General features: G+C 35.4%; 2 protein-coding genes across 2 annotated transcripts in view; both read right to left on the reverse strand.

Moving 5' to 3' along the window:
* Positions 1-3,648: 3,648 nt before the first annotated feature.
* Positions 3,649-5,821, reverse strand: LOC126823634 (2-oxoisovalerate dehydrogenase subunit alpha, mitochondrial-like). The gene has a single exon (XM_050552588.2). It carries the CDS (start codon positions 5,562-5,564, stop codon positions 4,182-4,184), a length of 1,383 nt encoding a protein of 460 aa, XP_050408545.1. The 5' UTR covers positions 5,565-5,821; the 3' UTR covers positions 3,649-4,181.
* Positions 5,822-13,939: 8,118 nt separating this feature from the next.
* LOC126823528 (WD repeat-containing protein 35) overlaps positions 13,940-16,776 on the reverse strand; it is a 38,884-nt gene continuing 36,047 nt past the window's right edge. The window contains exon 32 of the mRNA XM_050552432.2: positions 13,940-16,532. Coding sequence (XP_050408389.2) covers positions 16,367-16,532 — 166 coding nt within the window. The 3' untranslated portion in view covers positions 13,940-16,366. The remainder of the gene's footprint in view (positions 16,533-16,776) is intronic.

A 16,776-nucleotide genomic window follows, 5' to 3' on the forward strand; every position in this document is an offset into this window, starting at 1 on the left:
TGGCCCTTGTTTCACTTTGTTGCACCTTGTGAACGCTCTAACGACAAAAGTGATCAAACGATCTGTATGAAATTTATATGCATCATTTAAATTAGTAAAACAAAGAATCATATTGAATTTCAGCAATTTCCGTTAATTACGCCGTGAGTTATGGCCCTTGTTTCACTTTGTTGTACCTTGTGAATGCTCTGACGACAAACGTAATTATTCGATCTGTATGAAATTTATATGTATGGTTTAAATTAGTAAAACGAACAAGCCTATTGAGTTTCAGCAAATTTCCGTTAATTACATCTAGAGTAATGGCCCCTGTTTCACTTTGTTGAATCTTGTGAACGCTCGAACGACAAAAGTTATCACACAATCTGTATGAAATTCATAGGCATCATTTAAATTAGGTAAATGAAGAAGCCTATTAAATGTAAGCAATTTCCATCAATTACTTCTAGAGTTATGACCCTTGTTTCATTTTGTTGAACCTTGTGAACGTTCGAACGACAAAAGTTATCATCCGATCTGTATGGAATTTTTATGCATTATTTGAATTAGTAAAATTTAAAAAGCCTGTGTTATGGCCCTTATTTTAGTTTTTAGAACCTTGTGAACCCTCAAACGACGAAAATTATAATGTCATCTGTATGAAATTGTCTATTAAATGCCCCTAATTACCTATAAAGAAATAAATATGTTACAACCCTTGTTAATTTAGCTGCTGTGGGCGTATGTTTTGCTGCCTGGCAACCTATCTTTATACTTTCGATGGCCTCCACTACATGAATATCTGACCAGTTGTAGTGGGAGGTCGCATCAGAGATCATACGAGCGGCTTTTGACCCTGTGAAGTCAGGCTTCTGATTTACTAATGTGCGTTGATGTTTCTACTCGGATACCCACAGTTCCGTGAACTGCACGCCAAAAGCTCGCCGTAACAGACCGTTTCATTGGCTAATTCCTCACATCAACTAGAACGCGGGTTATGTAACAACTCTTCCTGATAGTGTTGTAAAGACAAGTAAAACGAAATGTTGAACTATAAAAAACGGGGGGTGGGGGTGGATGGCCGAATGGTTAGCACGTGCGTGCTGTATCATAAGGCCTGTCATTGAGTCAACTGGCGTGGTTCCGAATCCCCGGTTGTACGTGACAAGGAGTAGGGTCACCTGTCCAATGTCGTGGGTTTTCTCCGGGTCCTCCGGTTTCCTCCCACTGCTAAAGACCCCTACGCGCAAGCGAAATATTGAAATAAAATTAAACCATATGTTGGTCCCGAAATGACCTAGTTTGTGTCGAGTGGATGTTAAACCCCATTTTTCTCTCTCTCTCTCTCTCTCTCTCTCTCTCTATAAAAAACGAAACCAAATAGGATCTGTGTTCTAATCAGATTGTTATACGCCCATATTTTCATGTGGACGTATATTGCCATCGCCCCTGTGCGTCCGTCCGTCCACATTTTTTTGTGGATACTCTACAGGTCACAATTTTTATCCGATTTTAGCGATACTTGAAATATAGGTTTATCTCACTAAGATCTCGGTTCCTTTCGATATTCGCATGTATCGGACCGTAACTTCATGGATTATGGCCCCTGATTGTATGAAAATCGCGTTTTTAGCTTGTTTACCCTATAGAGGTCACATTTTTTATTCGATTTTGTTGAAACTTGAAAAGTAAGTTTATAACCTAAAGATCTGGGTACCTTTCGATATTCGCGCAAATCGGACCGTAACTTCCTGAATTATAGCCCCTGAAATGTACGAAAAATTGCGTTTTTAGCATGAGGTCCCTCTAGATGTCACAATTATTATCCGATTTAAAAAAAAAAACGTTCAAATATATCACTGTTACACCGTTCGAATTTCGTGAAAATCGGACCAAAACTGACAGACTAAATGGCCGCACCTCGTACACAATTAGTGTAAACATCTGGTATATCAAAGTTGTGGACCCTCTAGAGGTCACAATTTTGATCTGATTTTGATGAAACTTGAAATGCATATTTATAATCCACGGATCTTGGTTCCTTTCAATATTCGTGCATATCGTATAGTAACTTCCTGAATTATGGTCCCTGATTGTATGAAAAATCATGTTTTTAGCTTGTTGTTCCTCTAGAGGTCACAATTATTATTATCCGATTTAAAAAAAAACGTTCGAATATATCACTGTTACACCGTAATGTTTATTGAATTCGAATTTTGTGAAAATCGGGCCAAAACTGCCGGACAAAATGGCTGCCCCTCGTACGCAAATAGTGTATAGCATCTATTATATCAAGGTTGTGGACCCTCTAGAGGTCACAAATTTTATCCGATTTTGATGAGAGTTGGAATACATGTTTATAACCCAATTCGCGCGTATCGGATCATAACTTCCTGAATTATGGCCCTTGAATGTACAAAAAATCACGTTTTTAGCTTGCCGTCCATGTACATGTAGAGGTCACAATTTTTATAATCGCGTACATCCGAACGTAACTTCTTGGATTATGACTCCTGAGTGTTCGAAAAATCGCATTTTTAGCTTGCGGATTCTCTACAAGTAACATTTTTTTTCCGATTTTAAAAATCGTTTAAATATTTCACTATTCCACCATAATGAAGGTTGAATTCGAATTTCGGGAAAATCGAAATGAAACTGCCCGACAAAATCGCCGCTCTTTGTACGCAAATTGTGTAAAAGTATGCAATACGAAGGTTGTGGACCCTCTAGAGGTCACAATTTTTATCCGATTCTGATGAAACTTAAAACATATCTTTACATCCCAAAGATCTCAGTCCCTTTTGAAATTTGCGCATTTCAGACCATAACTTTCTGGATTATTGCCCCTGATTGTACAAAAAATCCCATTTGTTTTTAGCTTGTTCTCTATCCATCTCTTGCAAAATGTGAACGTATCCTGCCTGGCAGCCGCTAGTTTTAATATGGAAATTAAATGGGGTTAAATGTCCTACTGAATATGAACAAAATATTGCTTTCAAATTATGCAACAAATATGAATATGGTAATAAACATTTCACTTCTTTCGAATTATGGGCGTCAAATATTTATAAATAAAAATAGTAAACAAAAAAACACAATATTCTGGTTCTCAAATAACGCAACGAAAGAAAAGGAAAACAAATTTGTATCTTAGCGAGTCCCGATAAAAGGGGTGGTGGGGGGGGGGGGTAACTCTAATACACGTAAATCATTATTTTAGAAACGCATGTATTTAGTAATTATGAAAGTCACTGCTGTTCCTCGTGAATAAAGAGAGAGAGAGAGAGAGAGAGAGTTTAACGTCTACTCGACACAAAGTAGGTCAATACGGGACTAACATCTGTTTCAATTTTATTTCAATAATTCGCTTGCGCGTAGGGGTCTTTAGCAGTGGGAGGAAACCGGAGGACCCGGAGAAAACCCACGATGTTGGACAGGCGACCCTACTCCTTGTCACGTACAACCGAGGAATCGAAACCACACCAGTTGACTCAATGACAGATCTTATAATGCAGCGCGCACACTCTAATCATTCGGCCACCCAACCCCCCTAAAAATGGTTAGAAATAGGAGAGAGAAATAATTGAAAAACCTAGGAGGATAAAGATATCAATCAATGAATAACTAAATAATACAAGGTAAGTTATTAATCATCAAAGTACAATACTGAACAAAATAAAATTTAAAAGTAACTATTATAAAATCTGAAGAAAAAAAACACCAACAAAGAAATATGTAAACGAAACGAAAATCTAAATCCGAGGATTATTTAGGGTGTGATGGTGAAATAACAATAGAAAGGTGCACTGATGCGATACATCGTATGAGACTAAATACATCACCTACAGTAATATCTTTAATATATAAGATCAGGTATTAATTGGTAATAATAGACAAATATCTTAAAATAAAAGTAAGGTTAATGTAGTATATATTGAAAGTAGAGATACTAAATCTTATTAGAAAAATACTCGATTCTCCGAAAAACATCCACGGGGCGCCCATAAGACAAAAATATAGACTTAATCAATCATCAATTGCATCAAAATGTCAGAACGAGAGTTATAAATAATAGTTGGAAATTTGTAAATGTAAATTCGACTCGGTCAGCAATATTAGCATGTAATCTTTTACCTTACGAAAGTCACGCTGCATCCACTAATTTTTGTCCAAAGTTACTTTAATTGTATCTATTAATTCATCTATATATCGTGTTTTTCCAACGGATACACATCAGGGTAGGTTTGCAGATGTCTTTTCATGTCATTAAATTGTTTCTCTAAATGTTTGGGCACAACGTCATAAACGTCCGTAAACATGGCTTCTGGACTGGGCAGTTTATGTTCCTGTGATGCTTCTAAGATCCGTTTAACCATGTCGATTGATTCTGTCTTCCACTCCAAATCTCTTTTGTCATCCCATAAACCCAGGTTGGTAATGTATTTGCTGAATCTTTCGATCGGGCTGTGGTTCACCTTCCAGTCCTCAACTTCCTCCTCGGTCCTGTAGCTCTGTCCATCCACTAACGTTGTGTGGTTACCCACTCTGTAAGTCATAGCCTCAATTAAAACAGGCCGATTCTGAGATAAACAGATCTCGCGTGCAGCTTTCACGGCGTTGTAGACGGCTAACACGTCATTTCCGTCAATGCGGATTGAAATCATTCCATATCCAGCTCCACGTGCTGCGACGCCATCACCAGAATACTGTTCCTTCAAAGACGTAGAGATAGCATATCCATTATTTCTACAGAAGAAGATGACGGGACAATTCAAAACAGCTGCAAAATTAAAAGCTGGGTGGGCATCACCCTCCGAGGCAGTACCTTCTCCGAAATAGCAAATAACACAATTGCCCCTTTTGGCTAATTTATAAACATAAGCGCTTCCTGCAGCCTGGGGAAGCTGGGTTCCCAGGTTAGAAGATATAGTCACAAAATTTAGATCTTTTGACCCATAATGAACCGGCATTTGTCTTCCCTTATTCAGATCACGATTGTTACATAAACACTGATTCACAAAATTTTCCACCGCGAAACCCCTCCACAAAAGAACTCCCGCTTCTCTATACTGGGCATAAATTAGGTCTTCAGCATCAAGAGCTGCAGCTGAGCCAATTTGAGTTGCTTCTTCTCCATGGTTCGTTAAATAGAAAGACACCACACCACTAGTTTGAGCTTTGGTTAAGACAGTGTCTATAGAATGAATAAGCACCATGTCTTTGTACATTTTAAGGTACATCTCGGGGCTCAGTTTTGGATCTTGATTTTTCATAACGACTTCTCCTCTTCTATTTAATACTCTGTACACTGGTATAAGACATTTCTCCTCGGGGACAATAAAATCAAGTTCGTCACAGTATTCCATATCAGAACCCAAGAACTCATATTTTTCTTTTGTGTGAGAATTTCTCTGATGTGTATTTTCTAAAGATTCCCCATTAATTCCCTTTTTTATATACTGAGAAACATTCTGAATATTCGTTGATTTCAATCTTTTATAATTACTCTGCCACAAACATAACACACCTCGGATTCGAAGACGTCCTCGAAGAATGGGTGCCAAAAGCTTTGGAAACACCGACATCCTTGACAGCGATTTTGGTTCAAGTCTCTCCGCTGTGAGTTACAACTTGATCGCAATTATGATATTTCCTGTACAACTGGCCATAGTCTAGTCTATACCTGATTGCTTTAGCACATTTCACACCTATATGAAGTTTAAAGATTATTACATATTATAATGAACAGTAAACTATTGCTGTTACATTGGTGTATTTGTCAGCCACTATAGTTTGCACATAGAAATGAAGATACGTAGTAGACATCATTAAGCTTTATGTAAATAGACACAACACTTGAAATTTGTTAAATAGTGTCAGTTATAATATAAGTGAATAGCTTAAAGTAGCAGGTTTCACTAAGACTCGGTTTTTAAGGAATAGGATAAAAGGTTTTCAACACAGAATTAAGTAGTATTATTCACTAACAAATACATACGAGACTTCTCCCGTAATTCGCTTCGCAGCTGTGGCGAGTCCTATGATTGATTATACTTAAAGTATCTTTGAAGAGCACTCAACAAAGGTGTAATAAGATCTATAGAGAGAACTTGTAGTATTTTGTTAGATTAGAATTAATCTCCAAAACATTTATACCAAAACATTTTCACGCTTCACTGACGTCTCTGATACATTTGTTAAAGACGTATTCCTTTGACAAAGTTTGGTCCGTTGCCTGCAGGTAGGGCCAGCGCACGTCCATTTAACATAAAACAGTCTACGTTACCATTTAATTGTCAGAAAGTTTATCTTAACGTATCTCGAAACATGCAATATTTTTAGTAAAACAAATACATTTTCCAAATCGATCTCGACCTTCGCGAAAATTATTTTATTGTTAAATTCGCTAATCGTCATTGCAATTTCTAAGTTTTGACTACTTAACCCACTAACAATCGGTAATCTCCCGACATAGAGTCAATGGATAACCAGTGGCTGCCACGCAGGATACGCCCACATTTTGCAAGAGATGGATAGAGAGCAAGCTAAAACAAACGTGATTTTTTGTACAATCAGGGGCAATAATCCAGAAAATGGATATAAAGATATGTTTTAAGTTTCATCAAAATCGGATAAAAATTGTGACCTCTAGAAGGTCCACAACCTTCGTATTACACACTTCTACACAATTTGCGTACAAATGGAACGGGAGGTTGCGTAACGTTGAATATTGATACTCTTTGTCCTCTCATAAACCCAATGCTTCACACCAAACTCTATCATTGGTAGTGAATGCCGAATGTCGACAAATTTTAAATTCATCAAATCATCTTTTTCTAATCTAAATGATGAACCATATTTGGGCTGAAAAGTGATATTCCTTTTAGAGATTCGACTTCCACAACATCATAAGGCTTGTTTGCAAGGAATTTAAAATCCACCAAAAGACTGTCAAAGACTTTATATAATTACCCTGCAGTTTGGATATGTTTTTCCGTGGTTATATTTAGGGATTGAGGCTGTTGAGTGAATACGTCTTTAAAATATGAAAGTTGGTACTAGCCATGATCTGATAAGAATATTCAGTAATGTATTAAATTGTGACGATGACCCTTTTATCATCAGTTTATGTATGGATAATATGTTGGATAACTGTAATACCCTATATTTCAACAGTGAGGTTATTTCTTTTATATAATTCACACACCAGAACATCCTTAATACCAGTTTCCAATAGCAAGTCATTTTGTATACATATTACAGACGCCTCAATTTAATGCACCCCTTTGTCACAGATGATACCTACTGATTAAAACACCTCAAAGGAATGTAATGGCAGGGGAGGGGGTGGGGGTGGGGGTGGGGGTCAATAGCGCTGTCAGATATTTTTGTTTCAGAAGCATGGACGGTTTATGGACATATGAAAGCTCAATGGATAAAACAATAATTTGTTCTTCTCATTGACCGATATGTATAGGCGAACGGGTTCGATGAATGTTAGGAGGAAGAACCATAAACGCTCGAAAAAATGGAGAGCTAAAGTCAGTTATCTTTTGTGCGAGATGGATCGGCGGCCGATGTACCACATCAACCTCACTGGATAAAAATTAATTTGTCCTTCGCATTGACCTATATTATTGATGTTTTATTTAGATTTGTACTTTTCTACACAGGTTAAAAACATAGGTGTCTACCTCCTCAGCCCCTCCCTCGGACCACCGCTTGCATTCGAATTTGGGATAGATAGGTGCTGTCTTAAAGAAAATAAGTAGAGCTTATTTAATACAAATGTAATTGTGTTTTATCTTTGTTTACTTTACACCCTTTTAATATAATTTTGCGAAGGAGATTTATTGACATTAAAATACTTTTAAAATTTATATAAAAAGAGAGAGAGAGAGAGAGAGAGAGAGAGAAATGGGGTTTAACGTCCACTCGACACAAACTAGGTCATTTCGGGACTAACATATGGTTTAATTTTTTTATTTCAATAATTCGCTTGCGCGTAGGGGTCTTTAGCCAGTGGGAGGAAACCGGAGTACCCGGAGAAAACCCACGAGATTGGACAGGCGACCCTACTCCTTGTCACGTATAACCGGGGAATCGAAACCCCGCCAGTTGACTCAATGACATACCGTATGATACAGCGCGCGCTAACCATTCGGCCATACCCCCCCCCCCACACCAGCAGTAAATAGAATATTGTATATTAATATGTAATCCTTGAGTGGCATTTAGCGACTGAGCTCATTAAACAACACAATACAATTTATATGGAAATAATAATCACCGGTTTGGTGCTATATGTGTAGAAACTAGTAATTGGTTTCTGTGTTTCCGTATAAATTATGTTGTGTTGTTTATATTGATATTTGTTCTACTGGGTTGAAAGACATCATTGAGAAAATAATTGACATCAAGAGTTATAAATAGCACTTTTTATCATAAAAATAAAACCACATAAACTTGTTCCTACAGAATTATTTAAATAATTAAATTCCACTCACAAGGGGAAAACACGTCAGAAAATCCCGATGAACTTTCTCGGCGAATGCAAGTACCGAACGCGCGACCTCCAGACTAGCGAGCCATCGTTTTGCCGTCTTAATATGCAATTTTAATAGATTTTAGTTAAAATTGCTTGCGCCCGCGCAATGCACAATTCCGGTTATGACACTTAGGGTGCAAGCATAAAAGCTTCGGAACTGAAAATTGTTGCCAGGTTGAACTAACGGTTACAATACCAATGGGGGAGTTTCATACATTGTAGCAATGTTTGCACATGGTCAGGCAGCCATAGAGGATTCAAATAAATGAGTTTATTGCGTATTATTCGTTTTGAAATGTATCCGTGTTTTGGCCTTGAATTTGCACTCAAACGACTAATCTAGACTATAAATTATCGTTGAATTTTAAAAGTATTTAACAACTTTTAAACTAATACATCAAATAACCAATGTTCCGATGCCTAGATTTGAAATGTAAGCCCAATAGACCCTTTCATTAATACTTTCAAAATGCCAAAATGCCTTATTGGATAATGCCTATCTATCTTATTAGATTAAAATGATTTTTATTAACGAAAGCCTTCATTAAGAAATAATAATACATCTATGATATTAAAATTTAATTTCAAATAGGCCTACAACATTTTTCAATAAACAGATTTAAGATTATTGATTTATCTTTTTAAAAATCATTATAACCCCAAAACCATATGAGTAAATACTTTACATATGGTATGTCATATACCTGAAACAATGGCCCGAGAAATCCCTCTTTGATCATTGCTGGGTTGGCTTCTGATACTTGCGCTTTTGAGGGGGTGTGTCTATTAAAGATCTTCGACTTCGACTCGACAGCAGCTTTTGGTTTTACTAATGTATCATTTCAGAAAGTTTATACTCCTTTACCATATAATAAAATGATTTACAGACTTGCAAGGTCCCACCTCCCTAAGTTTAGCAACGTAGATCAACCAACATGCAGACAGACAGGGGAAGGATGAAAATTCCGAGAAAAACGCATGGAAAATAATGATTAAATTTCAGTCTTTATCGTGGTTAAAATCACATCAAATATACACCTTCTTGTTCTAGGATACACATAGATTTATAAAACGCTATGATACAACATTTCAGCCTCTTACTATAGCACAAAAGACGGTAAAAAAGACGACAAATACGGACCTTTTCCGTATGAAAGCTGTTCGATACGTGCTGCCGTATCCGCGTGCCGTATCGCGTATCAGAAAAATACACACACATTGATGATGTCACACGCAAAATCCATACGGATACGCGTTACGGACCAAAGCCTTATACAGGGAAAGTTACGACTAATGTGTTGTCATCTGGGGTTCCCCAAGGTTCTGTTCTTGGTCCGATTTACCCTCTATACGTTACCATTAGGTGATATTGTCAGAAAATATGGTCTCAGCTTTCATTTGTATGCCGATGATACTCCATTATATATTTCATTTACACCTAATTGTCCATCTTCTTTCAATTTATCAAAATTGCAACTTGATAACTGTATTAGTGAAATTAGAAAATGAATGTCAAAGAACTTTCTAAAATTGAATGATGATAAAACCGAATATATTTGTTATTAGGCTCAAGTCATCAATTAAGTAAATTTGCACCCCCCTGTTATAATTGATAATTGTGATATATTTTCATCTTATTCTGCTCGTAATATTGGTGCAATATTTGTAAATTGTGCTATTTTGATATCAGAAATATAGGTAAAATACGTAAATGTGTAACTGTAGAGGCCACCAAGTCACTTGTTAATTCTCTGGTCGCTTCTCGATTAGATAAAGCTTATAGATAAATTACAAAAAGTACAGAATACTGCAGCTAGACTTGTTACTTTAGCTAAGAAATGTGACCACATAACTCCTGTTTTATATAATTTACACTGGTTACCTGTTAAATATCGAATTGATTTTAAGATTGTATTACTTACTTTTAAATGTTTAAATAATTTAGCTCCTGTTTACCTCTCAGATCTTTTAGAACTTTATACACCTGGCCGAACATTACGTACATCAGATAAACTACTTTTAAAGCCCAAAACTGTTCAACTAGTCTCTTATGGTCAGCGCTCTTTTAGTTATCAAGTACCTGTTTTATGGAATAATCTACCACTTAGTTTACGATGTTGTACATCTCTATATTCTTTTAAAAAACAACTTAAAACACATTTATTTAATCGGGCTTTTAACTGACTCTGTATACAATCGTTGACATATCCATAATCTTGTTGTTTATTTATGATTACATTGTCACTTTGTAAAGTGCCCCCGAACACGTTATATGAAAGGGCGCACTATAAATATGCTGTAATAATAAAAAAAATAATAATAATTATAATAACGTTGCGATGCCTTGTTTTGAAATTCAATCCCCATAGACTTTTTCAAGGGCGCTTTGAAAATACCAGTACCACGCTTTAGTTTGGACAAGGCCTTTCTTACTTAACTTAGGCCTAATTTAGAATTATCATAATTAATTTTTTTTTTCCCCAAGGGAAATACAATTGGCTCCTAAATCTTCTCACAATGTGCTTATCCCATATATGTTATATTGTTAAAGTAAGCTTTCATTAATATTAATCATAATTTAATAAAAATTGAATTTCAAATAGATTTGAATTGAGCCATTAATTTTTTTCCAAGATAAAAAAATACTTCTGGCTCCAACATTACATTGATTCGCTGTGTTTTCATGATTTATGCTCCGTTAATTAAAGTAGGCTGTATTTTTTTAAAAAAATAATTAAAAATGTGAAAATTGAATTTCAAACAAATGGGCCTATAACATTTATCAGTAAACAGATTTGTGCTTATTGATTTATCTTTTTACAAATAATCTTAACCCTAAACCTACATAAGAATGAATACTTTGCGTACATTATATTTAACATAATGGTTCTGGGTGGCATGTATTGTATTGTAGGCCTTTACTGCCTTAAGGCTTTAGGACTTCTAACACCAAGTTTTTCATAGTTATATAACTCCTATTTCATTTCAAAGATTCTCTTCCTCCCCTGCTCCATATCAGATGAGAATTTCTGCACCTTGAACAGTCAAACGTGTTTCCATGGAAACACATAAAATTATCAAATCTGAGAAATTCAAAATAAGTGCCATGAAGATATCTTGAACGATTTATGAGATATGCTCCAGAAACAAAATTGTACACCAAAAACTAAGTAAAATTTGTTTCCATGGAAACACACAAAATATCAATCCCAGAAATTCCTAAATAGCAAAAGGCACAACTACTGTAACGGGTTGATGTGTGTGCAAAGTTTCAGAAAGATATCTTGAACGGTTTATGAGATATGCTCCGGAAACAAAATTGTACACCAAAAACTAAGTCAAATTTGTTTCCATGGAAATTAAATACAAAAAATATTAATCCCAGAAATTCCTAAATAGCAAATAAAAGGCACAACTACTGTAATAGGTTGATGTGTGTGCAAAGTTTCAGAAAGATATCTTGAACGGTTTATGAGATATGCTCCGGAAACCAAATTGTACACAAAAAACTAAGTCATTTTTGTTTCCATTGAAACACACAAAATATCAATCCCAGAAATTCCTAAATGGCAAAAGGCACAACTACTGTAATAGGTTGATGTGTGTGCAAAGTTTCAGAAAGATATCTTGAACGGTTTATGAGATATGCCCCGGAAACAAAATTATACACCAAAAACTAAGTCAAATTTGTTTCCATGGAAACACAAAAAATATAAATCTCAGAAATTCCTAAATAGCAAAAGGCACAACTACAGTAATAGGTTGATGTGTGTGCAAAGTTTCAGAAAGATATCTTGAACGGTTTATGAGACATGCTCCGGAAACAAAATTATACACCAAAAACTAAGTCAAATTTGTTTCCATGGAAACACAAAAAAATATAAATCCCAGAAATTCCCAAATAGCAAAAGGCACAACTACTGTAATAGGTTGATATGTGTGCAAAGTTTCAGAAACATATCTTGAACGGTTTATGAGATATGCTCCGGAAACGAAATTGGACGGACGGACGGACGAACCTCATTTCAATATCCCTCCCTAACTTCGTTCGGCGCGGGATAAAAAAACATATCCTAAATTACAATGCGACAGTAAATAGTAATGGCTGATTCACAAATGGTAAAATAATAACAAAAAAAGAAGATAGGTTGCCAGGCAACGAAACATACGGCCACAGCAGCTAAATCGTCCGGAGAGTCAACAAGAGTTGCCGCATATTTGTACTTTTCTTTTTTTCGGTAATGAAACACTTATAATACACTGACATCTGATTAAGAGTAACAACTCATTAAGTAATTATCAGAAAATCATGCGCCAGACAGGGTAAGCTTACTCTTACGGACACCTGTTACCACTGTTTGTCGTGTATTTTGTACACGGTGAACAGTCCATATGCTGATTACACTATTTTGTCTTATTACACTATTTTGCCTTACCGTTTTTTTTTAGGACTTCGAATTTTGCCTAATGGTTTGGATTGTTCGTACTTGGTTTTTTTTTACTAGAATTTGTTTGGTTTTTAAAAAGTTCTGCCCCATGCTAACGTTTAGTGTACGAAACATTTACTGTCATGGATTTAGCTGTTCAAGTTATCAAAATTGATTGAAAATCAATATACTTGTTCGTCTCAAGATCTTAGACTCTGTGTATCAATCTGAAGTCAATCGGGTGATAACTTTAGCCTCTGGAGCGTCACAAGACTTTTCAAAGTGATCAAGGGCCATAACTTTGGCAGTAATTATCGGAAATCGTTGAAAATCAACAGGATTCTTTGTCTCATGACCTCAAACACTGCGTATAAATTTAAACTGAATCGGATATTAGCGTTAGCCTCTAGAGAATCCACAAGATATTTTGAAGTGATCAAGAGCCATAACACTGGCAGTAATTATCAGAAATTGCTGAAAATCAATAGGCTTCTTCGTCTCATGACCTCAAACACTGTATATATTTAACATAAATCGAATATTAACTTTTGCCTCTAGAGCATCCGCAAGATTTTTTGAAGTGATCAAGGACCATAACTCTGGCAGTAATTATCGGTATGCTTTTCTTTCTGAATTACTAGTGTTGGTCGAGAAAGTTTCCTTGGGATATTTCAGCTGTGTTTTCTCAGTTTGGGATATTCCAGTCATGTTTTCAGTGGTTAATGGGACAGAATGAACAGTGTGATAAGGAAAGCATCTAGCCATTCAGATGGACCGAAAAATTCAGATCCACCTGCACATTCGTTGGTGTGCACATAAAAGAAATCTTGACTGCTGGAATTTGATGAAAAGTTCCTCTCATAAATAGCTCACTTTATGGCATATACCTGTCTTCATTATCCCAGTCGATACAGAACAGTAGGACCAAAAATTCATTTCATTTCAACAAAGTTAGGTGCACTAAAACATAAATTCAAATCCTCTATATTTTTAATATATTTAATATACACCATCTCTCATTATACAATATAATACATTATACAAACATATTTTAACAATTCAGTATGGAATGTGACCAGATATGAAATTTGGACGGATATTTTCTTCAAAAAATTATACACTATATTTGACCAATACACCGTTTGAGGAAAGTAAGTGTAGGGTTTGAAATTCTTTGAATATTTTATTTGGTAATTTTTGCTTGTGAAATATATTAGGGACCTTTCGCACCGGTACGAAAACAAATACAAAAACGAAAACGTCAACCATTCATGTGTACTTGTGACGTCAATCCGTAATGAGTGTTCGGCCAGTGAAAAACGTTACGCGTATGGAGCTGGATTTACGTAGGTATGCAATCGAATATGTTTCTTGTCTCATATATTGAATTTTTCACCATTTTTCAAGCCTTTGTGTATATTGTTGATTGTGTAGCGTTCGTAGAATGTGCTCATAAGGAATATTCTGCTTGATTTGTTGTACATCTGCCGAAAAATCGATTGAAAACTTTGCCTTGACCAAGAAGTTCATGGAGTGGAAATTAACGCCATCTAATTATTATCGTACGTCGGATTGCAAAACCGTGTGTTAGAGGATACGAAAACGAACATATGTTCGTTTTGGTGTTCGTTTTCGTACCGATGCGAAAGGTCCCTAATATCACCGGATTTACTATTTATTTTAACACCACATTTTGACAATTTTATGCTTACAGTCAAAAGTTCTTGACTATTAGGTCATTATTTCTGAATAAAAACCTGTGTATTAAATTATCAAGCTTATAAAATTAATATTTTAATATGCACTGAATCAGAAATAGCTTTAAAGATACATTATGGGAGATTCGATAACGAGTTGGCAGTTCTCACTGTAATAATTAAAAACTAGATAACGTAAAGGCAATTTGCTGAAAATTTCATTCAAATTGATCCACTATGAACCGAGAACTAAGCGAATGAAATTTCTGCCTAGCCTCGGTCATCATTACTAAAGTCAATACGATAAACAGCATAGTCTCGATTATCCATTTAATCATTTAATCGAGAAGGAAAGTTATACAGTAAAACAGGCTCACAATCCACTTAAGATCGCAGGCTAGCGATGCCATCTAGAGTTGATTATGGTCTGGATAAGTTAATTAATGTCTAATTAATAATTTAGATAACATTTCAGGCGTAAAGAAAGACCTGCAATAGACAGATTTAGCTCCTGCATAATGTATGTTTAATTTCAGTGAGACTGTTAATCTGAACAAAATATTTCTTTCAAATGATTCAATAAATATGGATATGACAAATAAATTCACAAACATTTCACTTCTTTTAGGATTATGGAGGTCTGATATATACAGATGACAATAATAAATAATATAAATCAATAAATAAATAGGCCCATACAAAAACAACAAAACATCCTGGTTCTAAGATACTGCCAGTTATTAATACAGGCATGACCTGTTATTGAGAAACCAAGCATAATGCGGTTTTGATTTTTCTGGATGATATTTAGCATACATATTTAAAAATGTTTTTCTTTTCATGTTATTAACAATATTTAATTGTTCAATGATGAATAAATAGCAATAAATAATGTTCAAACGCCGAGTGTTCATTCAAACCAGTACTGTTAGAATCATCTCTGCTCCTGTTCAATTTTCTATGTATCTTGACAAATAGTGTATACCGATGCTTTGATTTTTCAAAGAAATCATTAATTTTCTTATTGATTTTTTTAAAAATAAGGCTGAAATATAAATAATACCAACTATGTCCATAGTATCAGTAGACTGATTGTCAATGTCTCATCTGATTAAAATACAGATATATATTTCGTTTCGTTTTTTTATACTTTCGATGGCCTACACTACATGAAGATCTGACAGTTGTTGTGGAAGGTCGCATCAAAGGTCATACGAGCGGCTTTTGACCCTATGACATCAGACATTTGATTAACCAATCAGCGTTGATGTTCCTAGTGGGTTACCTCACGCCAAAAACTTGCCGTAACAGACCGTTTCATTGGCTAATCCCTCACATCATCCAGAATGCAGGTTATATATAATAACTCTTCCAGGTCCTACTTAGTGTAGTAAAGTCAAGTAAAACGAAATTTTGAACTATAAAAAAAATGAAACGAAATAGAATCTGTGTTTTAATCAGATTGAAAATTTAGTGACTGTGATTCACAGTGTGAAAGTAATTTTCTGTTCTACACAACTGATGATATAAATATAAAACCTTGAATTGTAATATTTGTGATAAGTCGTTTAGTCTCAGCTGTCAGGTGATGCTTTGACAAAATGAAAACAATAAAAAAAAAAAAACCTTTCAACATAATATTGATGTTTCAAATTTTTTTCTGAAAAACAGAATGTTTTTTTATATGGCCTAAATAAGCAATATTTATCTAAAGTTTAGAATGGACCATGACATAATGGACAAGCATGTTTTGTGCGTATTTCTTTCTCTGCGGCTCTGTGTTTACAATGGCTACACATCCAGAATTCATTTTCTAGGATGGGTCGTCCAGTCACAATGCAAGTAGGAAATTTAGAATCACAGCTTGTACACAACGTAGACCTGGAAATAATTAAAAAAACATCTTAATAGAACAGAACAATACTGAATAAAATTAGTAAATATTCTATTGCAGACAAAAATCACATCAAATTCCATTGGTTTCAATTGACGTCCTACTGTTCTGCTCAACTGTGCTAATGAAGAAGGGCATACTCCATACGGTGTGCTATGAGTATGAGGGAAATCTTGCCCGGACAGTGGTGCTACGACCTATTCTTATATCAAATTGCAACTGCCAAGGGTT

Source organism: Patella vulgata, chromosome 1 (genome assembly GCF_932274485.2).
Source record: "Patella vulgata chromosome 1, xgPatVulg1.2, whole genome shotgun sequence".
NCBI lineage: Eukaryota > Metazoa > Mollusca > Gastropoda > Patellidae > Patella > Patella vulgata.

Excerpts from the sequence above, each read along its gene's own strand:
- LOC126823634 (XM_050552588.2), bottom strand. The coding sequence starts at position 5,564 with ATGTCGGTGTTTCCAAAGCTTTTGGCACCCATTCTTCGAGGACGTCTT.